At 40.8% G+C, this 26,055-nt stretch overlaps 1 protein-coding gene across 3 annotated transcripts in view; it reads right to left on the reverse strand.

The window, feature by feature from the left end:
* kif1aa (kinesin family member 1Aa) overlaps positions 1-26,055 on the reverse strand; it is a 381,215-nt gene that overhangs the window by 175,721 nt on the left and 179,439 nt on the right. For all 3 annotated transcript variants that reach the window (XM_069899341.1, XM_069899340.1, XM_069899343.1), the window contains 2 exons: positions 1,539-1,632; positions 678-826 (listed from right to left, as the gene is read on the reverse strand). In XM_069899341.1, the coding sequence (XP_069755442.1) occupies positions 678-826; positions 1,539-1,632 (243 nt within the window). The remainder of the gene's footprint in view (positions 1-677; positions 827-1,538; positions 1,633-26,055) is intronic.

A 26,055-nucleotide genomic window follows, 5' to 3' on the forward strand; every position in this document is an offset into this window, starting at 1 on the left:
AGTTGTGGATGGAGCTGAAGGTTGTTGAAGGTTACTATAGATTAGGATGCAGAGTTGGGCAGAAAAGTGGGAGATGGATTTCAATCCGGATAAGTGTGAGGTGATACATTTTGGAAGGTCAAACCAGAAAGCTAGGTTCAGGGTTAATGGTCGGTTACTTAAGAATGTGGATGAACAGAGGGACCTTGGGGTTCAAATCCATACATCCCTCTAGGTCATTGCACAGGTTGATAGGATAGTTAAGAAGGCCTATGGGATATTGGGCTTCATTAATAGGGGGATTGAGTTCAGGGGTAGAGAGGTCATGTGGCAACTCTCCAAGGTCTGGTGTCTGTATTCCCAGATCCCTTTATTCAATTTCTTTGTGAGAGGCTCATCTTCAACAGATGCACTGAGGATGCTTAAATTTATCTTCTTTACCTCTCTCTTTCCTTTATAAATTTGGACCTACATAAGATCTACTTAATTTCATTCATCATTAGCAGGTTAGAATGATAATCAGGTTTAAAATTGAGTTGGTCCACAAACTATAGATACACTGAGAGTTTCCAAAGTGCATCTGCGTCTGGTGACTATTACAACCTTAATGGCACAAGAGATGTGTGGTTTTGTTTTAAGCCTTTCTTAAATGACACTACGACGGTGTGAATTTCCCCATTGTGTTTGCTGTCAATTACCTTTTTCTTCAACTCAACACTGATGGCATTGGCCTCCTTCAGGAAGATGGCATTGCCCCAAAGCAGGTCCCTCAATGAGGTAAACTGGTAACATTTCCACTTTCGGAATGCCCACAGGGCCAGTTCAAATTCTCGCTCGGTCCATTGCACTGTGTGGAAAGATAGTGGTGAAAAACACTACGACAAAAAGCTCAAGGGTCAAGGCTGTGCAAACATAAAGCTTTTAACCACAACAATGAGTATCAATACCACTGAATAAAGTTCATAATAAGTATATCAGCTACCCATGGATAATAGGAATTATGCGTGGAAGTTAAATTTTGATCAGTGTTACAGACTGTTGCCAATCAACATTATGTGTAAACATATTTCCTCTGTATCATCCAGTTCCATTGTGTACAGGACAGTGGGTGACCCACTATACCACCCAGTCCCAGGGTGTGAGAGGTCAGTGTGTGATCCACTGTAGCACCCAGTCCCAGGGTGTGAAAGGACAATGTCTGACCCATTGTACCACCCAGTCTTTGAGTTCAAAAGGATAGTGCACCAAGCATTAAAATGTCTTCAAATGCTTTTGGCAAGACTCAGTAAAATCCAACTAATAGCAACAAAAACTTGCATTATCTGTCCCTGTGAAATTACAAACTTCTGTGAATTCTTTGCATGACTTTCCTCCTTCCGTAAGGTAGAACATCTTTACCATGGCTGGGCCAGTACTTCACTTTTGAAGACACGCAAAGTCTGAATATGTGCAGCAAAGTCTCCTGAAACTATTTACTGGCTTCCTTGCTGAGAGCACTGGAGAAACTAAACAACAGTGAAACTGAAACAAAACCAGAAATGGAGAGGGCACGTCCTTACCTTCCTCCTCTGGTTCTTCATCTTCCTGTGCATTGTCTGGGTAAAAGCAGGAATCCATCTGCCTTTGCAAGGCCTCCAGTCTGCTTTCGTAGTCCTGGAAGGGTTGACAAGTGAAAAGCATTATTGGTTTTTACTTTGAGAGCTAACATTAATAATGCAGGAAGCCAGGTGCTGAGAAAGGGATGCCCAATTAACCAATGCACCCAAAAATCCACCTCCAGATGTGTTAACCCTTCGACCACCCAATATCAATCCATGCCACTTCCACAGGGCCCTGTTTTGTAAGTCACCAAACCACTGACTGAAGCCATGCTGAAGCTCTTGGAGGGCAGGTATATTGGATCTGGAACTGGTAATTAGAACCCATCAAGATTGTGTGTGTTCTTCTCCACTGAAATTGATCTGTCCTCCATCTGCCCTAATGCAGGCACTTACATGGCATCAACAAGAGCAAGGAGAAAATAGGATTTCAGGAGTACCACGCAACAAGGGCACACCGAAGGAACGTGTTATACAATGCACAGGATATACTCATGGTTACGGTTTGGGATGATGACAAAAATAGTGCTTGCTTTAATTTTTAAATTTAGAGATACAGCATGGTATCAGGGCCTTCCTGTCCACAAGCCCACTGCACGCAAATACACCCATGTGGCCTACTAAGCCTGCACACCTTTACAACATGGGAGGAAAGCGAAGCACCTCGAGTTAACTCATGCAACCACAGAGGAGAATGTTCAAACTCCTCAGAGACATCAGCAGATTCGAACCCGGTTTGCTGGTGCTGTAATAGCCTTGGGCTTCTCACTACCCTGACCGTGTCACCAACCTTTATGACACTTTTATCGAAGTCCCTTGCTTGGTGATCACCACTAAATTTTGTTGCCAGTCAACATCTCAGCTAACCGCTATAAGAGTATAACGGATCAAAGGTGCATCTTATTATCAGTCACTTTTGGAACTCCCTCCAATGCCTGACCAAGTTGCAGCCCGAAGGCACAGTTGTGAGAAGAGAGCTGGTTAAAGGGGAAGAAAGCAGACTAACAGCATCAAGAATTCATGGAGGAGGAGGGCATGAAAGGTGAGGAGGTACTGGTGAGGATGGAGACTAATTCTGGCAATAGATCTTTGTCTTCTATGGATTCTGAAAAGACAGGCTGAGTTCTTGCAGCATTTCGGTGCATTTTTAATACCATTATCTTTTCAGGTCCAATGACTGGTCACTGTCCCAACATGGACATTCCTAAATATGCTTGTGCCTGTCCTCTTGTAGTTAGCTCCTTCAGTCAGAGGCTCTACACCATCTCCTCCTGTGAGAATCCTATGGTCTATGTTTGGCTGACCAGGCTGTGCAAGTTACCCACTGACACTAGAGCAGAAGAAGGGTGCTGTGGAGCATGTGAATGGACAAGGTCACTGAACTTCTGGTAGCACAAAATCCAGGTCATCAGGCTGACCTGCCATCTGGACTCCCTGTCCCCTATCGACATCCAGTCATTAAGTACTGAACAGGCCCTTTGGCCCAACACACCCCTGCCAACAAAGATGGCAATCTGGGCAGGTCCCACTTGCTTGTATTTCCAGTGCAATCCTCTGAATTTGGGCTGCTACTCGTTTCTGCGATGCTCTGTGACTTAATGTTTCCATGGTCAGGTTCTCTTGCATCATTGCTCTCATCTGTTTTGGATGCAATTTAACACAACATCTGACAATGTTGGTCCCCTGCGCTAATAAATCTGGTCAATTACAATTCAGGTAAAACTGAGGGAAACCAAAAAATGTGCTGGTGTGCTGGCAGGTCCTGAGTTCACTGAATATTTCAACCCAAATGTCAGTTTCCAATTTACTTTATTGGAATAATAGCGTAAAGAACTATCTTGTTCATCCCAATGTGCTACACTTTTCATAGAATCATAGAACGATAGAACATACCACCACAGAAATAGGCCCTTCAGCCCTTCTAGTCTGTACAGAGCTATTTTTCTGCCTAATCTCACTGACCCACACCTGGACATATCCCTCCAATCCCCTCCCATCCATATACCTGTCCAAATTTTTCTTAAGCCTGCATTTATCAATTCAGCTGGCAACATGTTCCACACTTCTACCAGTCTCTGCTTGAAGAAATTCCCTCTAATGTTCCCTTCGAACAAAGCACCTTTCATCCTTAACACATGTCCTCAATATTTTATCACACCTCACCTCAGTGGATAACAGCCTGCTTGTGTTTACTCTGTCTATACCCATCATAATTTTGTATACCTCTATCAAATCTCCCCTCATTCTTCTGCACTCCAGGGAATAAAGTCCGAACTTGTTTAGTCTTTCCTGGTAACTCAGTTTCCCCTATATCCTTGCAATTTTATCTCAATGAATTATAAAATCACCTATTAAATGACTAGGTAAACATCTACCATCCTGTCAGGCAGTACAATCCAAATTCCAACTACATGTTGTTGAAAACATTTTCTCTTAGATTGCCTTTCGTTCATTGTGAATCATTTGAATTTTATGTCCTTGCTGACAGATTTTAGACAATAGAAACATTCGTTTTAAAGTTATATTAAATTTTAGTCATGCTCCTTTCTTTGGGGAAATTCCTGTTTTACAGTTTATTCACTTCACTGTTTGTTTGTTATTGTGTTGTTGCTGTTCGTCCTTTGTAGTCGAAGATGACCATGACTTCAAAATCAAATGGGAGATTGGTGGCTGTGGGTCCATAGGTGACTGGTGAGGCCAATCCGGGCCCTGAAGGCTTGCTGACATGTGGGCCACAAGTTGATGGGTGCTGTCATGGCACAGCACGCTTTCGTTGTGCCTCGGTAATGCACCTGACTTCAGCTGCACGGGCTCCTGTGGAGATCTTGCTCCGCCAAGTTGGACGGTCAGGGCAAGGTGTTGATGTCAACACCCAGGCCTTTGAAGGATGCTTTGAGGCAGTCTTTGTAACGTTTCTTCTGCCCCCCAACTGAGCGCTTGCTCTGACACATTTCTCCATAAAAAGCTGCTTAGGCATTCGACTGTCTGGCATTCTGACCCACCTGGCTTGGGCTTTCAGGAGGAGGGTGTAGACGCTGCAGACCCCAGCTCGTTCCAGGATTGTTATTGTACTGAGTAAGCAGATAACGCTTTACTGTTAAACTCATCCAACACTATGTACAACAGGAGCTTCATGTAATGGCATCTGGTATCAGCCAAGCTCCATTTTTAACTGCCAAGCCTCATGAGGACTCCGGGATGTGCAGTAGCACTGTGGTGAGTATGATGTCTGCAGTGGCTGTGCAGCAGCCGATGGGAGCGGCTGTCTATATCCCCTTTATTGAGCAACATCCGGCGTACCACAATCCATGTAAGTCCTGAACATCACAATAGTTACAGTTCAGCAGTGAACAGCCAGTCCCATTTAGTCCCGATATTTGGGCATGGGCTTACCGAGCATGTGTTATATAATCGTCACTAGTGAAAGTAGTGTGCCATCCGTGGTCTCAGGGGTGTGGCCATTGGGTTGTTCCTGAGGAACCTCCCCACTACCCCGGGTTCACATTCCAGATCCTGGTATATAGTCTCATCAGGAATGATTCGGAGCAAGGGTTCACATTCCAGATCCTGGTATATAGTCTCTTTAGAAATGGTTCGGGATGGGGGTAAATGTGTGTACGGTTTCTACTGTACACCATTGCTTCTGATTTTACCAGGTATGATCTGGTCTCCTGGCAGCTCCTTCAGACTATGCCCATGCAGTCATAACCTTGTGGAGTCAGCACGCTTATGGCTTGCCCTTCTGCTAATGCCTCGAGCAATCAGCTGTTTCTGTCGTAGCACCTTTTCTGTGTCAGTCTCCTGTTTAGTAGCTGGGACTTAATATTTTGTGGTTCCTTTAGCTGAGGCTCCAGGAGCCTCCTCGCCACCGGCTGGGTTGTCCACATCTGCCTGGACATGAGTCTTTGTACTGGAGAGCCCAATTTGGCATCGAGAGGGATGTTCCTTAGGTTCATCATCTTCTCCCTGTGAGACTTCTCCATGAGCTGTTTCACCCTCCTCGTGGCTCTTTCAGCCAACCCGTTTGACTGTGGGTTCTCTGGGCTGCTGGTGATGTGGTTGAAATCCAATGTTGCTGGAGAGTGTCTGAATTTCTCACTGGTAAACTGTGTGCCATTGTCCAATAGCAGAGTGTGGGTGCCCCTTTCACTTAGTAACGACTGCCAAGGCGGTGACGTCAGGTAAAAGGTCTATCTCAAACTATCCAGAGTATGAATCGATAAGTACCAAATACTGCTGGCTGTGCCATTTGAAGATGTCAGTTGCCATGGGTTGACCAGGCGAGGTCTGGCACTGGGCAGAGCTGCAGTGGCTCTTTCTTCTGCTTGTGTGGCCTGGTGCTGTTGCACACCGAGCAAGCTTGTATCTCCTGGCCTATATCTTCGGTCATCCCTGGCCAAAAAACGATGTCTCCAGCCCTGTGTTGGTTGCTCTGCCCCCCGGGTGCCCTCTGTGCAGGATTCTGACATAGATGTTTTGCAGTGAACGTGGGACAACTACTCTCAGGCCCTTCATTATTATTCCATCATCGATGAGTAATTCGTCCTGAAACGGGAGGTAGGGTTGCCCTTCAGGTGGTAAGCTGCGTTGCTTGTCAGGCCAGCCGCTCTTGATAGAAGTTCTCAGTTGTGCTGAACAAAGGGAATAAAAGTTCAAAGTTGCGTCTTCAGCCATGTGCTGTCGTAGTTCATCCAACCAGGAGGAGGAGATGTGCATGTCAGTCATTATCAAATGCGTCCTCTTCCTCAGCTTGCTGGATCATGCATTTTCTGAGAGCACAAGATAGCGCATCGGCTAAGTGCATTTCTTTTCCGTATTTATAAACTCAAGTCATGTTGTACTTCTGAAGTCTGAGCATCATTCTCTGTCATCGTGCAGCAGCCACATGGATTAGCTTTTTCAGAATTGTGACCAGAGTTAACTGTCAGTCTCTATGGTCACTGGTCTACCATAAATATAGTAATTGAATTATGAACAGGCAAAAACTACTGCCAACAACTCCTTCTCTATTTGGGTGTATCTGGTCTCTGTGGTGGTGTGTGACCTGGATGTGTAGGCCACTGGTTTCCCATCCTGCAGGCACCCAGACCGTACTATGATGCATCACAGGTTAGCATGACTCGTCTTCTTACGTCTTAGTATGAGAGAGCAGGTCGGCATGATATAGGCCTTTAGAGTGCGTTGATTGTATTCTGTTGCTCCTGCCAAGACTAAGCCACTTCTTTGTGCGTCAGCTGCCTTAGTGGGGTGGTAAGATCACTGAAGTTTGGGATGAATTTGCTTAGGTATTTGACAATGCCCAAGAAATGTAGTGCTGACACGTCTGTCAGTACCGACACTTCATTGATTGCTCTGGCCTTCACCTGTGAAAACACAGCCTACATAACCGACATAGTTCAGCTGAAACCTGCACTTACAGGGGTTGAGCTTAAGGTTAACCTTCCAGGCTCTGTCGAGTACCTTTTTAAAATTTTTATTTTGTTCTTCCAAGTCCTTCACACGTCCGATTATGTCAGGAACAATGACGGCACATGATACCCCGCAAAAATTTGCTCCATTGACATCTGAAATACCTCGCTGGCTGAATCTGTATCGGCTGAAACTCGTGCTCACTCAGGTTCCAACTGGCTAATCATCCTAATTTATCTGGGTCTCGAGGTGAGTTGCTGGCTGGCTCTGCAGCATCTGCTAAAATGGTTCAATTTCCAGCAGGCTCTGCACTGTTAGCCAAATACCGGGCACATCACTCATCTCGCCATGTGATTGCTGCCACAGTTACCGCACTCTGTCCTGGATGGGGGTGTAGTAGAACTTGGTTGGCTTCATCTTCTTTCTTCCAGCCACAGCCTATTCGTAGGTCCCACCTGGACTGTGTCCATGCTCGCGCCTTGCTGCTAGCTTTCTGCTGTTCTCCTCCGTTGCTTCGTAAGCCAGACACGTGGAGATGGCCTTTGCAAGTGTAAGTTCATTATCTCGCAGCAGTGCCTTTCTCATGTCTTTGTCGCAGATGCTGCAGACTATTCAGTCTTTAAGCAATTCTATACAGAGCTCTCCAAAGTCACAAGTCTTTGCCCTGATTTTTAGATCGCTGACATACGATTGCATTGACGCACCAGGCCTCTGGTTTCTGGTATTAAATCTGTGCCTTTTCATCATTAAGTTCTTTACTGGATCACATATTTCTCAAAATTTTCTTTTTAAACACTCAGGGTTCGCCATTGACTTAGCCGGGCTGATAACGGTAATCCCTTCACGCACTTTGTTTGCGTATAGGAATGACTTTTCCCTATCGATGGCCTCAGGGCCCACCAAATTTATGTTCTAACTCTGGCATACTTGTCACTATGCGCTACAGCAATGAAAATTCTGTAAATGCAAACACTAAACACCTACACTAACACACCTACACAAACACTAAACACCTACACTCACACTCCGACACAAACACTAAACACCTACAGTCACACTAAACACCTACACTCACACTCCTACACAAACACTAAACACCTACACTCACACTCTGACACAAACACTGAACGCTAACACTCACACTCCAACATCAACACTGAACGCTTACACCCACACTCCGACACAAACACTGAACTCTTACACTCACACTCCTACACAAACATTGAACTCTTACACTCACACTCTGACACAAACACTGAACTCTTACACTCACACTCCAACACAAACACTGAACTCTTACACTCACACTCCAACATCAACACTGAATGCTTACACCCACACTCTGACACAAACACTGAACTCTTACACACACACTCCTACACAAACACTAAACAATTACACAAACACTACTACACAAACACTAAACAATTACATTCACCCTCCTACACAAACACTTATACACACGCCCCTACACAAACACTTAAACATACATTCCTACACATACATTAATCTCTTAAAATTACACTCCTACAAAAATATTCACACTCAAACTCCTGCTCAAACATTAAATATATACACTCACAATCCGACACAAACACAAAACACTTACACACACACTCCTACACAAACACTAAGCACTTAAGGTCACACTCTGAAACAAACACTGAACTCTTACACTCGCACTCCGACACAAACAATGAACGCTTACACTAACACTCCAACACCAACACTAAACTCTTATTCTCACACTCTGAAACAAACACTGAACTCTTACACTCACACTCCAACACACATTGAACTCTTACACTACACTCTGACACAAACACTGCACTCTTACACTCACTCTCCAACATAAACTCTGAACTCTTACACTCACACTCCTACACATACCCTGAACTCTTACACTCACACTCCTACACAAACTACAAATAATAACACTCAAAGTCCAACAAAAACACTTAACATTTACACTCACATTCCTACACAAACACTAAACACTTACACTGCTACACAAGTAGTCAACAATTACACTCATGCTCCAACACAAGCACTAAAATCTTACACTCACCGACACAAACACTAAACACTTACACTGCTACACACTTATACTCACATTCCTACACAAACACTAAACTCTTACCTTCACATTCCAAAGCAAACACTTACTTTGACACACCAAAACAAACAATAATCTCTTACACTCATACACCTACATATAATTGAACTCTTACACTTATATTGCTACACAATTACTTACGCGCACACTCCAAAACAAACACTTACAATCACACACCTACAAAAAAACTTGTACTCACAATTTTATACACTGAACAATTCGAATCACATTCCTACATACATACAAACACATAAAAACACTTCGACAAACTAATAAAACATTTTCACTCCTACACAAACATTAAACACTTACACTCACACTCTTACACAAACAGTAAACATTTACACACACACTCCTACACAAACACTAAACAATTACACACACACTCCTACACAGACACTAAACACTTACACTTACACCCCTATACAAACACTTACTCTTACACTCCTACACAATATTTAATCTCTTACACATACACTCTGGTACAATCACTTACACTCACACTCCTACATAAACACTTTAACTCACAATCGTATACAAAGACTAAACAATTACAGTCACAGTCCTACATACACACAAACACTTAAACACTCTTCGAAACACACACTAAACATTTAGACTCCTACACAAACCTGAAACTCTTCCCTTCACATTCCTATATAAACACTTACAATCACACACCAAAACAAACTAACACTCACACTCCTGCACAAACACTAAACACTTGCACTCACACTCCTACACAAACACAGAACTCTCTGACACAAACACTGAACTCTTACACTCACACTCCGACACAAACAGAACTCTTACACTCACACTCTGACACAAACACTGAACTCTTACACTCACACTCCGACACAAACACTGAACTCTTATGCTCACACTCCAAAACAAACACTTACATTCACACACCTACAAAAAAACTTATACTCACAATTTTATACAAACACTGAACAATTCCAATCACATTCCTACATACATACAAACACATAAAAACAATTCTACAAACAAAACATTTACACTCCCACACAAACACTTACACTCACACTCTTACACAAACATTAAACAATTACACACACACACTCCTACACAAACACTAAACAATTACATTCACACTCCCACACAAACACTTATAAACACACCCCTACACAAACACATAAACATACATTCCTACACATACATTAATCTCTTAAAATTACACTCCTACAAAAATATTCACACTCAAACTCCTGCACAACAATTAAATATATACACTCAAAATCCGACACAAACACAAAACACTTACGCGCACACACCTACACAAACACTAAGCACTTAAGGTCACACTCTGAAACAAACACTTACACTCATACACCTATACAAAAATTTGAACTCCAAAACAAACATTGAACACACACTCAAACAAACACTAGACACTCACACTCCTACACAAATATTAACAACATACACTCACAGTCCTACACATACAAAACATTTACACTCCTACACAAACATTAAGCTCTTACACTCACACTCCTACATGAAAACTTACACATATATTCCTACACAAACATTAAACTCTTACACTCACTCCTACACGAACACTTAAACTCATCATCATATACAAAGATTGAACAATTACAATCACCGTCCTACATACATACAAACACTTAAACACACTTCTACACACACACTAAACATTAAGACTCCAAAACAAATCTGAAACTCCTATCTTCACATTCCTATACAAACACTTACAATCACACACCAACACAAACTTACACTCACACTCCGACACAAACACTGAACTCTTACACTCACACTCCGACACAAACACTGAACTCGTACACTCACACTCTGACACAAACACTGAACTCTTACACTCACAATCCTACACAAACACTGAACTCTTACACTCACACTCCGACACAAACACTGAACGCTTATATTCACACTCCAACTCAAACACTGAACTCTTACACTCAAAATCCTACACAAGCACTGAACACTTCTACTCACACTCTGACACACACACTAATCACCTACAAACACAATCCTACACAAACACTGAACTCTTACACTCACACTCCGACACAAACAGCGAACTCTTACACTCATACTCTGACACAAACACTGAACTCTTACACTATCACTCCGACACAAACACTGAACTCTTACACTCACACTCTGACACAAACGCTGAACTCTTACACTCACAATCCTACACAAACATTGAACTCTTACACTCACACACCGACACAAACACTGAACTCTTACACTCACACTCTGACACAAACACTGAACTCTTACACTCATAATCCTACACAAACACTGAACTCTTACACTCACACTCCGACACAAACACTGAACTCTTACACTCACACTCTGACACAAACACTGAACTCTTACACTCACAATCCTACACAAACACTGAACTCTTACACTCACACTCCGACACAAACACTGAACTCTTACACTCACAATCCTACACAAACACTGAACTCTTACACTCACACTCCTACACAAATACTGAACTCTTACACTCACACTGTGACACAAACACTGAACTCATACTCACACTGACACAAACACTGAACTCTTACACTCACATTCTGACACAAACACTGTACTCTTACACTCACACTCTGACACAAACACTGAACTCTTACACTCACACTCTGACACAAACACTGAACTCGTACACTCACACTCTGACACAAACACTGAACTCTTACACTCACATTCTGACACAAACACTGAACACTTCCACTCACACTCTGACACACACACTAATCACCTACAAACACAATCCCACACAAACACTGAACTCTTACATTCACACTCCGACACAAACACCGAACTCTTACACTCAAACTCCGACACAAACACTGAACTCTTACACTCAAAGTCCTACACAAACACTGAACTCTTACACTCACACCCCTACACAAACAGTGAACTCTTACACTCATACTCCGAACAAACACTGAACTCTTACACTCACACTCCGACACAAACACTGAACACTTATATTCACACTCCAACTCAAACACTGAACTCATTCACTCACACTCTTACACAAATACTGAACTCTTATGCTCACACTCCGAAACAAACATTTACAATCACTCACCTACAAAAAAACTTGTACTTACAATTTTATACACTGAACAATTCCAATCACATTCCTACATACATATAAACACATAAAAACACTTCTACAAACTAACAAAACATTTGCACTGCTACACAAACACTAAACACTTACACTCACACTCTTACACAAACAGTAAACACTTACACACACACTCCTACACAAACACTAAGCACTTAAGGTCACACTCTGAAACAAACACTGAATTCTTATTCTCACACTCTGAAACAAACATTTACACTCATACACCTATACAAAAATTTGAACTCCAAAACAAACATTGAACACACACTCAAACAAACACTAGACACTCACACTCCTACACAAATATTAACAACATACACTCACAGTCCTACACATACAAAACATTTACACTCCTACACAAACATCAATCTCTTACACTCACACTCCTACATGAAAACTTACACATATATTCCTACACAAACATTAAACTCTTACACTCACTCCTACACAAACACTTAAACTCATAATCATATACAAAGATTAAACAATTACAATCACAGTCCTACATACATACAAACAATTAAACACACTTCTACATACACACTAAACATTTAGACTCCAAAACAAATCTGAAACTCCTATCTTCACATTCCTATAAAAACACTTACAATCACACACCAACACAAACTTATACTCACACTCCGACACAAACACTGAACTCTTACACTCACACTCCGACACAAACACTGAACTCTTACACTCACACTCCGAAACAGACACTGAACTCTTACACTCACACTCCGACACAAACACTGAACTCTTACACTCACACTCCGACACAAACACTGAACTCTTACACTCACACTCCGACACAAACACTGAACTCTTACACTCACAATCCTACACAAAACTGAACTCTTACACTCACACTCCGACACAAACACTGAACTCTTACACTCACACTCCGACACAAACACTGAACTCTTACACTCACACTCCGACACAAACACTGAACTCTTACACTCACACTCCGACACAAACACTGAACTCTTACACTCACACTCCGACACAAACACTGAACTCTTACACTCACACTCCGACACAAACACTGAACTCTTACACTCACACTCCGACACAAACACTGAACTCTTACACTCACACTCCGACACAAACACTGAACTCTTACACTCACACTCTGAACAAACACTGAACTCTTACACTCACACTCCGACACAAACACTGAACTCTTACACTCACACTCCAACACACACACTGAACTCTTACACTCACAGTCCGACACAAACACTGAACTCTTACACTCACACTCCGACACACACACTGAACTCTTACACTCACACCGACACAAACACTGAACTCTTACACTCACACTTCGACACTGACACTGAACTCTTACACTCAAAGTCCTACACAAACACTGAACTCTTACACTCATACTCCGAACAAACACTGAACTCTTACACTCACACTCCAACACAAACACTGAACTCTTACACTCACACTCCGACACAAACACTGAACGCTTACATTCACACTCCAACTCAAACACTGAACTCATTCACTCACACTCTTACACAAATACTGAACTCTTATGCTCACACTCCGAAACAAACATTTACAATCACTCACCTACAAAAAAACTTGTACTTACAATTTTATACACTGAACAATTCCAATCACATTCCTACATACATATAAACACATAAAAACACTTCTACAAACTAACAAAACATTTGCACTGCTACACAAACACTAAACACTTACACTCACACTCTTACACAAACAGTAAACACTTACACACACACTCCTACACAAACACTGAACGCTTATATTCACACTCCTACACAAACTCTAAACAATTACACTCAAAATCCTACACAAGCACTGAACACTTCTACTCACACTCTGACACAAACACTAATCACCTACAAACACAATCCTACACAAACACTGAACTCTTACACTCACACTCCGACACAAACACTGAACTCTTACACTCACACTCTGACACAAACACTGAACTCTTACACTCACACTCCGACACAAACACTGAACTCTTACACTCACACTCCGACACAAACACTGAACTCTTACACTCACACTCCGACACAAACACTGAACTCTTACACTCACACTCTGAACAAACACTGAACTCTTACACTCACACTCCGACACAAACACTGAACTCTTACACTCACACTCCGACACAAACACTGAACTCTTACACTCACACTCCAACACACACACTGAACTCTTACACTCACAGTCTGACACAAACACTGAACTCTTACACTCACACTCCGACACACACACTGAACTCTTACACTCACACCGACACAAACACTGAACTCTTACACTCACACTTCGACACTGACACTGAACTCTTACACTCAAAGTCCTACACAAACACTGAACTCTTACACTCATACTCCGAACAAACACTGAACTCTTACACTCACACTCCAACACAAACACTGAACTCTTACACTCACACTCCGACACAAACACTGAATGCTTACATTCACACTCCAACTCAAACACTGAACTCATTCACTCACACTCTTACACAAATACTGAACTCTTATGCTCACACTCCGAAACAAACATTTACAATCACTCACCTACAAAAAAACTTGTACTTACAATTTTATACACTGAACAATTCCAATCACATTCCTACATACATATAAACACATAAAAACACTTCTACAAACTAACAAAACATTTGCACTGCTACACAAACACTAAACACTTACACTCACACTCTTACACAAACAGTAAACACTTACACACACACTCCTACACAAACACTGAACAATTACATACACACTCCTACACAAACTCTAAACAATTACATTCACACTCCCACAAAAACACTTATACACACACCCATACACAAACACTTAAACATACATTCCTACACATACATTAATCTCTTAAAATTACACTCCTACTAAAATATCCACACTCAAACTCCTGCACAACAATTAAATATATACACTCACAATCCGACACAAACACAAAACACTTACGCACACACTCCTACACAAACACTAAGCACTTAAGGTCACACTCTGAAACAAACACTGAATTCTTATTCTCACACTCTGAAACAAACACTTACACTCATACACCTATACAAAAATTTGAACTCCAAAACAAACATTGAACACACACTCAAACAAACACTAGACACTCACACTCCTACACAAATATTAACAACATACACTCACAGTCCTACACATACAAAACATTTACACTCCTACACAAACATTAAGCTCTTACACTCACACTCCTACATGAAAACTTACACATATATTCCTACACAAACATTAAACTCTTACACTCACTCCTACACAAACACTTAAACTCATCATCATATACAAAGATTGAACAATTACAATCACCGTCCTACATACATACAAACACTTAAACACACTTCTACACACACACTAAACATTAAGACTCCAAAACAAATCTGAAACTCCTATCTTCACATTCCTATACAAACACTTACAATCACACACCAACACAAACTTACACTCACACTCCGACACAAACACTGAACTCTTACACTCACACTCCGACACAAACACTGAACTCGTACACTCACACTCTGACACAAACACTGAACTCTTACACTCACAATCCTACACAAACACTGAACTCTTACACTCACACTCCGACACAAACACTGAACGCTTATATTCACACTCCAACTCAAACACTGAACTCTTACACTCAAAATCCTACACAAGCACTGAACACTTCTACTCACACTCTGACACACACACTAATCACCTACAAACACAATCCTACACAAACACTGAACTCTTACACTCACACTCCGACACAAACAGCGAACTCTTACACTCATACTCTGACACAAACACTGAACTCTTACACTATCACTCCGACACAAACACTGAACTCTTACACTCACACTCTGACACAAACGCTGAACTCTTACACTCACAATCCTACACAAACATTGAACTCTTACACTCACACTCCGACACAAACACTGAACTCTTACACTCACACTCTGACACAAACACTGAACTCTTACACTCATAATCCTACACAAACACTGAACTCTTACACTCACACTCCGACACAAACACTGAACTCTTACACTCACACTCCGACACAAACACTGAACTCTTACACTCACACTCTGACACAAACACTGAACTCTTACACTCACAATCCTACACAAACACTGAACTCTTACACTCACACTCCGACACAAACACTGAACTCTTACACTCACAATCCTACACAAACACTGAACTCTTACACTCACACTCCTACACAAATACTGAACTCTTACACTCACACTGTGACACAAACACTGAACTCATACTCACACTGACACAAACACTGAACTCTTACACTCACATTCTGACACAAACACTGTACTCTTACACTCACACTCTGACACAAACACTGAACTCTTACACTCACACTCTGACACAAACACTGAACTCGTACACTCACACTCTGACACAAACACTGAACGCTTACACTCACAATCCTACACAAACACTGAACTCTTACACTCACACTCCGACACAAACACTGAACGCTTACACTCACAATCCTACACAAACACTGAACTCTTACACTCACATTCCGACACAAACACTGAACACTTCCACTCACACTCTGACACACACACTAATCACCTACAAACACAATCCCACACAAACACTGAACTCTTACATTCACACTCCGACACAAACACCGAACTCTTACACTCAAACTCCGACACAAACACTGAACTCTTACACTATCACTCCGACACAAACACTGAACTCTTACACTCAAAGTCCTACACAAACACTGAACTCTTACACTCACACTCCGAACAAACACTGAACTCTTACACTCACACTCCGACACAAACACTGAACACTTACATTCACACTCCAACTCAAACACTGAACTCATTCACTCACACTCTTACACAAATACTGAACTCTTATGCTCACACTCCGAAACAAACATTTACAATCACTCACCTACAAAAAAACTTGTACTTACAATTTTATACACTGAACAATTCCAATCACATTCCTACATACATATAAACACATAAAAACACTTCTACAAACTAACAAAATATTTGCACTGCTACACAAACACTAAACACTTACACTCACACTCTTACACAAACAGTAAACACTTACACACACACTCCTACACAAACACTAAGCACTTAAGGTCACACTCTGAAACAAACACTGAATTCTTATTCTCACACTCTGAAACAAACACTTACACTCATACACCTATACAAAAATTTGAACTCCAAAACAAACATTGAACACACACTCAAACAAACACTAGACACTCACACTCCTACACAAATATTAACAACATACACTCACAGTCCTACACATACAAAACATTTACACTCCTACACAAACATCAATCACTTACACTCACACTCCTACATGAAAACTTACACATATATTCCTACACAAACATTAAACTCTTACACTCACTCCTACACAAACACTTAAACTCATAATCATATACAAAGATTAAACAATTACAATCACAGTCCTACATACATACAAACAATTAAACACACTTCTACATACACACTAAACATTTAGACTCCAAAACAAATCTGAAACTCCATCTTCACATTCCTATACAAACACTTACAATCACACACCAACACAAACTTACACACACACTCCAACACAAACACTGAACTCTTACACTCACACTCTGACACAAACACTGAACTCGTACACTCACACTCTCACACAAACACTGAACTCTTACACTCACATTCCAACACAAACACTGAACACTTCTACTCACACTCTGACACACACACTAATCACCTACAAACACAATCCTACACAAACACTGAACTCTTACACTCACACTCCGACACAAACAGCGAACTCTTACACTCATACTCTGACACAAACACTGAACTCTTACACTATCACTCTGACACAAACACTGAACTCTTACACACACACTCTGACACACTGAACTCACACTCAGACACAAACACTGAACTCTTACACTCACAATCCTACACAAACACTGAACTCTTACACTCACACTCCGACACAAACACTGAACTCCTACACTCACACTCCGACACAAACACTGAACTCTTACACTCACACTCCGACACACACACTGAACTCTTACACTCACACTTCGACACAAACACTGAACTCTTACACTCACACTTTGACACTGACACTGAACTCTTACACTCAAAGTCCTACACAAACACTGAACTCTTACACTCATACTCTGAACAAACACTGAACTCTTACACTCACACTCCAACACAAACACTGAACTCTTACACTCACACTCCGACACAAACACTGAACGCTTACATTCACACTCCAACTCAAACACTGAACTCATTCACTCACACTCTTACACAAATACTGAACTCTTATGCTCACACTCCGAAACAAACATTTACAATCACTCACCTACAAAAAAACTTGTACTTACAATTTTATACACTGAACAATTCCAATCACATTCCTACATACATATAAACACATAAAAACACTTCTACAAACTAACAAAACATTTGCACTGCTACACAAACACTAAACACTTACACTCACACTCTTACACAAACAGTAAACGATTACACACACACTCCTACACAAACACTGAACAATTACATACACACTCCTACACAAACACTAAACAATTACATTCACACTCCCACAAAAATACTTATACACACACCCCTACACAAACACTTAAACATACATTCCTACACATACATTAATCTCTTAAAATTACACTCCTACTAAAATATCCACACTCAAACTCCTGCACAACAATTAAATATATACACTCACAATCCGACACAAATACAAAACACTTACGCACACACTCCTACACAAACACTAAGCACTTAAGGTCACACTCTGAAACAAACACTGAATTCTTATTCTCACACTCTGAAACAAACACTTACACTCATACACCTATACAAAAATTTGAACTCCAAAACAAACATTGAACACACACTCAAACAAACACTAGACACTCACACTCCTACACAAATATTAACAACATACACTCACAGTCCTACACATACAAAACATTTACACTCCTACACAAACATTAAGCTCTTACACTCACACTCCTACATGAAAACTTTCACATATATTCCTACACAAACATTAAACTCTTACACTCACTCCTACACAAACACTTAAACTCATAATCATATACAAAGAATAAACAATTACAATCACAGTCCTACATACATACAAACTCTTAAACACACTTCTACACACACACTAAACATTTAGACTCCAAAACAAATCTGAAACTCCTATCTTCACATTCCTATACAAACACTTACAATCACACACCAACACAAACTTACACTCACACTCCAACACAAACACTGAACTCTTACACTCACACTCTGACACAAACACTGAACTCGTACACTCACACTCTGACACAAACACTGAACTTTTACACTCACATTCCGACACAAACACTGAACACTTCCACACACACTCTGACACACACACTAATCACCTACAAACACAATCCCACACAAACACTGAACTATTACACTCACACTCCGACACAAACAGTGAACTCTTACACTCACACTCCGACACAAATACTGAACTCTTACACTCACACTCCGACTCAAACACTGAACTCTTATACTCACACTGACACAAACACTGAACTCTTACACTCACACTCCGACACAAACACTGAACTCTTACACTCACACTCCGACACAAACACTGAAATCTTACACTCACACTCCGACACAAACACTGAACTCTTACACTTACACTGTGACACAAACACTGAACTCTTACACTCACACTCTGAACAAACACTGAACTCATACACTCACTCTCCAACACAAACACTGAACACTTACACTTCACTCCGACACACACACTGAACTCTTACACTCACACTCCGACACAAACACTGAACTCTTACACTCACACTCCGACACACACACTGAACTCTTACACTCACACTCCGACACAAACACTGAACTCTTACACTCACACTCCAACACAAACACTGAACTCTTACACTCAAACTCCGACACAAACACTGAACTCTTACACTCACACCCCTACACAAACAGTGAACTCTTACACTCATACTCCGAACAAACACTGAACTCTTACACTCATACTCCGACATAAACTCTGAACTCTTACACTCACACTCCAACACAAACACTGAACTCTTACACTCACACTCCGACACAAACACTGAACATTTACATTCACACTCCAACTCAAACACTAAACTCATTCACTCACACTCTTACACAAATACTGAACTCTTATGCTCACACTCCGAAACAAACACTTACAATCACTCACCTACAAAAAAACTTGTACTCACAATTTTATACACTGAACAATTCGAATCACATTCCTACATACATACAAACACATAAAAACACTTCGACAAACTAATAAAACATTTTCACTCCTACACAAACATTAAACACTTACACTCACACTCTTACACAAACAGTAAACATTTACACACACACTCCTACACAAACACTAAACAATTACACACACACTCCTACACAGACACTAAACACTTACACTTACACCCCTATACAAACACTTACTCTTACACTCCTACACAATATTTAATCTCTTACACATACACTCTGGTACAATCACTTACACTCACACTCCTACATAAACACTTTAACTCACAATCGTATACAAAGACTAAACAATTACAGTCACAGTCCTACATACACACAAACACTTAAACACTCTTCGAAACACACACTAAACATTTAGACTCCTACACAAACCTGAAACTCTTCCCTTCACATTCCTATATAAACACTTACAATCACACACCAAAACAAACTAACACTCACACTCCTGCACAAACACTAAACACTTGCACTCACACTCCTACACAAACACAGAACTCTCTGACACAAACACTGAACTCTTACACTCACACTCCGACACAAACAGAACTCTTACACTCACACTCTGACACAAACACTGAACTCTTACACTCACACTCCGACACAAACACTGAACTCTTATGCTCACACTCCAAAACAAACACTTACATTCACACACCTACAAAAAAACTTATACTCACAATTTTATACAAACACTGAACAATTCCAATCACATTCCTACATACATACAAACACATAAAAACAATTCTACAAACAAAACATTTACACTCCCACACAAACACTTACACTCACACTCTTACACAAACATTAAACAATTACACACACACACTCCTACACAAACACTAAACAATTACATTCACACTCCCACACAAACACTTATAAACACACCCCTACACAAACACATAAACATACATTCCTACACATACATTAATCTCTTAAAATTACACTCCTACAAAAATATTCACACTCAAACTCCTGCACAACAATTAAATATATACACTCAAAATCCGACACAAACACAAAACACTTACGCGCACACACCTACACAAACACTAAGCACTTAAGGTCACACTCTGAAACAAACACTTACACTCATACACCTATACAAAAATTTGAACTCCAAAACAAACATTGAACACACACTCAAACAAACACTAGACACTCACACTCCTACACAAATATTAACAACATACACTCACAGTCCTACACATACAAAACATTTACACTCCTACACAAACATTAAGCTCTTACACTCACACTCCTACATGAAAACTTACACATATATTCCTACACAAACATTAAACTCTTACACTCACTCCTACACGAACACTTAAACTCATCATCATATACAAAGATTGAACAATTACAATCACCGTCCTACATACATACAAACACTTAAACACACTTCTACACACACACTAAACATTAAGACTCCAAAACAAATCTGAAACTCCTATCTTCACATTCCTATACAAACACTTACAATCACACACCAACACAAACTTACACTCACACTCCGACACAAACACTGAACTCTTACACTCACACTCCGACACAAACACTGAACTCGTACACTCACACTCTGACACAAACACTGAACTCTTACACTCACAATCCTACACAAACACTGAACTCTTACACTCACACTCCGACACAAACACTGAACGCTTATATTCACACTCCAACTCAAACACTGAACTCTTACACTCAAAATCCTACACAAGCACTGAACACTTCTACTCACACTCTGACACACACACTAATCACCTACAAACACAATCCTACACAAACACTGAACTCTTACACTCACACTCCGACACAAACAGCGAACTCTTACACTCATACTCTGACACAAACACTGAACTCTTACACTATCACTCCGACACAAACACTGAACTCTTACACTCACACTCTGACACAAACGCTGAACTCTTACACTCACAATCCTACACAAACATTGAACTCTTACACTCACACACCGACACAAACACTGAACTCTTACACTCACACTCTGACACAAACACTGAACTCTTACACTCATAATCCTACACAAACACTGAACTCTTACACTCACACTCCGACACAAACACTGAACTCTTACACTCACACTCTGACACAAACACTGAACTCTTACACTCACAATCCTACACAAACACTGAACTCTTACACTCACACTCCGACACAAACACTGAACTCTTACACTCACAATCCTACACAAACACTGAACTCTTACACTCACACTCCTACACAAATACTGAACTCTTACACTCACACTGTGACACAAACACTGAACTCATACTCACACTGACACAAACACTGAACTCTTACACTCACATTCTGACACAAACACTGTACTCTTACACTCACACTCTGACACAAACACTGAACTCTTACACTCACACTCTGACACAAACACTGAACTCGTACACTCACACTCTGACACAAACACTGAACTCTTACACTCACATTCCGACACAAACACTGAACACTTCCACTCACACTCTGACACACACACTAATCACCTACAAACACAATCCCACACAAACACTGAACTCTTACATTCACACTCCGACACAAACACCGAACTCTTACACTCAAACTCCGACACAAACACTGAACTCTTACACTCAAAGTCCTACACAAACACTGAACTCTTACACTCACACCCCTACACAAACAGTGAACTCTTACACTCATACTCCGAACAAACACTGAACTCTTACACTCACACTCCGACACAAACACTGAACACTTATATTCACACTCCAACTCAAACACTGAACTCATTCACTCACACTCTTACACAAATACTGAACTCTTATGCTCACACTCCGAAACAAACATTTACAATCACTCACCTACAAAAAAACTTGTACTTACAATTTTATACACTGAACAATTCCAATCACATTCCTACATACATATAAACACATAAAAACACTTCTACAAACTAACAAAACATTTGCACTGCTACACAAACACTAAACACTTACACTCACACTCTTACACAAACAGTAAACACTTACACACACACTCCTACACAAACACTAAGCACTTAAGGTCACACTCTGAAACAAACACTGAATTCTTATTCTCACACTCTGAAACAAACACTTACACTCATACACCTATACAAAAATTTGAACTCCAAAACAAACATTGAACACACACTCAAACAAACACTAGACACTCACACTCCTACACAAATATTAACAACATACACTCACAGTCCTACACATACAAAACATTTACACTCCTACACAAACATCAATCTCTTACACTCACACTCCTACATGAAAACTTACACATATATTCCTACACAAACATTAAACTCTTACACTCACTCCTACACAAACACTTAAACTCATAATCATATACAAAGATTAAACAATTACAATCACAGTCCTACATACATACAAACAATTAAACACACTTCTACATACACACTAAACATTTAGACTCCAAAACAAATCTGAAACTCCTATCTTCACATTCCTATAAAAACACTTACAATCACACACCAACACAAACTTATACTCACACTCCGACACAAACACTGAACTCTTACACTCACACTCCGACACAAACACTGAACTCTTACACTCACACTCCGAAACAGACACTGAACTCTTACACTCACACTCCGACACAAACACTGAACTCTTACACTCACACTCCGACACAAACACTGAACTCTTACACTCACACTCCGACACAAACACTGAACTCTTACACTCACAATCCTACACAAAACTGAACTCTTACACTCACACTCCGACACAAACACTGAACTCTTACACTCACACTCCGACACAAACACTGAACTCTTACACTCACACTCCGACACAAACACTGAACTCTTACACTCACACTCCGACACAAACACTGAACTCTTACACTCACACTCCGACACAAACACTGAACTCTTACACTCACACTCCGACACAAACACTGAACTCTTACACTCACACTCCGACACAAACACTGAACTCTTACACTCACACTCCGACACAAACACTGAACTCTTACACTCACACTCTGAACAAACACTGAACTCTTACACTCACACTCCGACACAAACACTGAACTCTTACACTCACACTCCAACACACACACTGAACTCTTACACTCACAGTCCGACACAAACACTGAACTCTTACACTCACACTCCGACACACACACTGAACTCTTACACTCACACCGACACAAACACTGAACTCTTACACTCACACTTCGACACTGACACTGAACTCTTACACTCAAAGTCCTACACAAACACTGAACTCTTACACTCATACTCCGAACAAACACTGAACTCTTACACTCACACTCCAACACAAACACTGAACTCTTACACTCACACTCCGACACAAACACTGAACGCTTACATTCACACTCCAACTCAAACACTGAACTCATTCACTCACACTCTTACACAAATACTGAACTCTTATGCTCACACTCCGAAACAAACATTTACAATCACTCACCTACAAAAAAACTTGTACTTACAATTTTATACACTGAACAATTCCAATCACATTCCTACATACATATAAACACATAAAAACACTTCTACAAACTAACAAAACATTTGCACTGCTACACAAACACTAAACACTTACACTCACACTCTTACACAAACAGTAAACACTTACACACACACTCCTACACAAACACTGAACGCTTATATTCACACTCCTACACAAACTCTAAACAATTACACTCAAAATCCTACACAAGCACTGAACACTTCTACTCACACTCTGACACAAACACTAATCACCTACAAACACAATCCTACACAAACACTGAACTCTTACACTCACACTCCGACACAAACACTGAACTCTTACACTCACACTCTGACACAAACACTGAACTCTTACACTCACACTCCGACACAAACACTGAACTCTTACACTCACACTCCGACACAAACACTGAACTCTTACACTCACACTCCGACACAAACACTGAACTCTTACACTCACACTCTGAACAAACACTGAACTCTTACACTCACACTCCGACACAAACACTGAACTCTTACACTCACACTCCGACACAAACACTGAACTCTTACACTCACACTCCAACACACACACTGAACTCTTACACTCACAGTCTGACACAAACACTGAACTCTTACACTCACACTCCGACACACACACTGAACTCTTACACTCACACCGACACAAACACTGAACTCTTACACTCACACTTCGACACTGACACTGAACTCTTACACTCAAAGTCCTACACAAACACTGAACTCTTACACTCATACTCCGAACAAACACTGAACTCTTACACTCACACTCCAACACAAACACTGAACTCTTACACTCACACTCCGACACAA

The sequence above is a fragment of the Narcine bancroftii genome, chromosome 9 (assembly GCF_036971445.1).
Source record: "Narcine bancroftii isolate sNarBan1 chromosome 9, sNarBan1.hap1, whole genome shotgun sequence".
Taxonomy (NCBI): Eukaryota; Metazoa; Chordata; class Chondrichthyes; order Torpediniformes; family Narcinidae; genus Narcine; species Narcine bancroftii.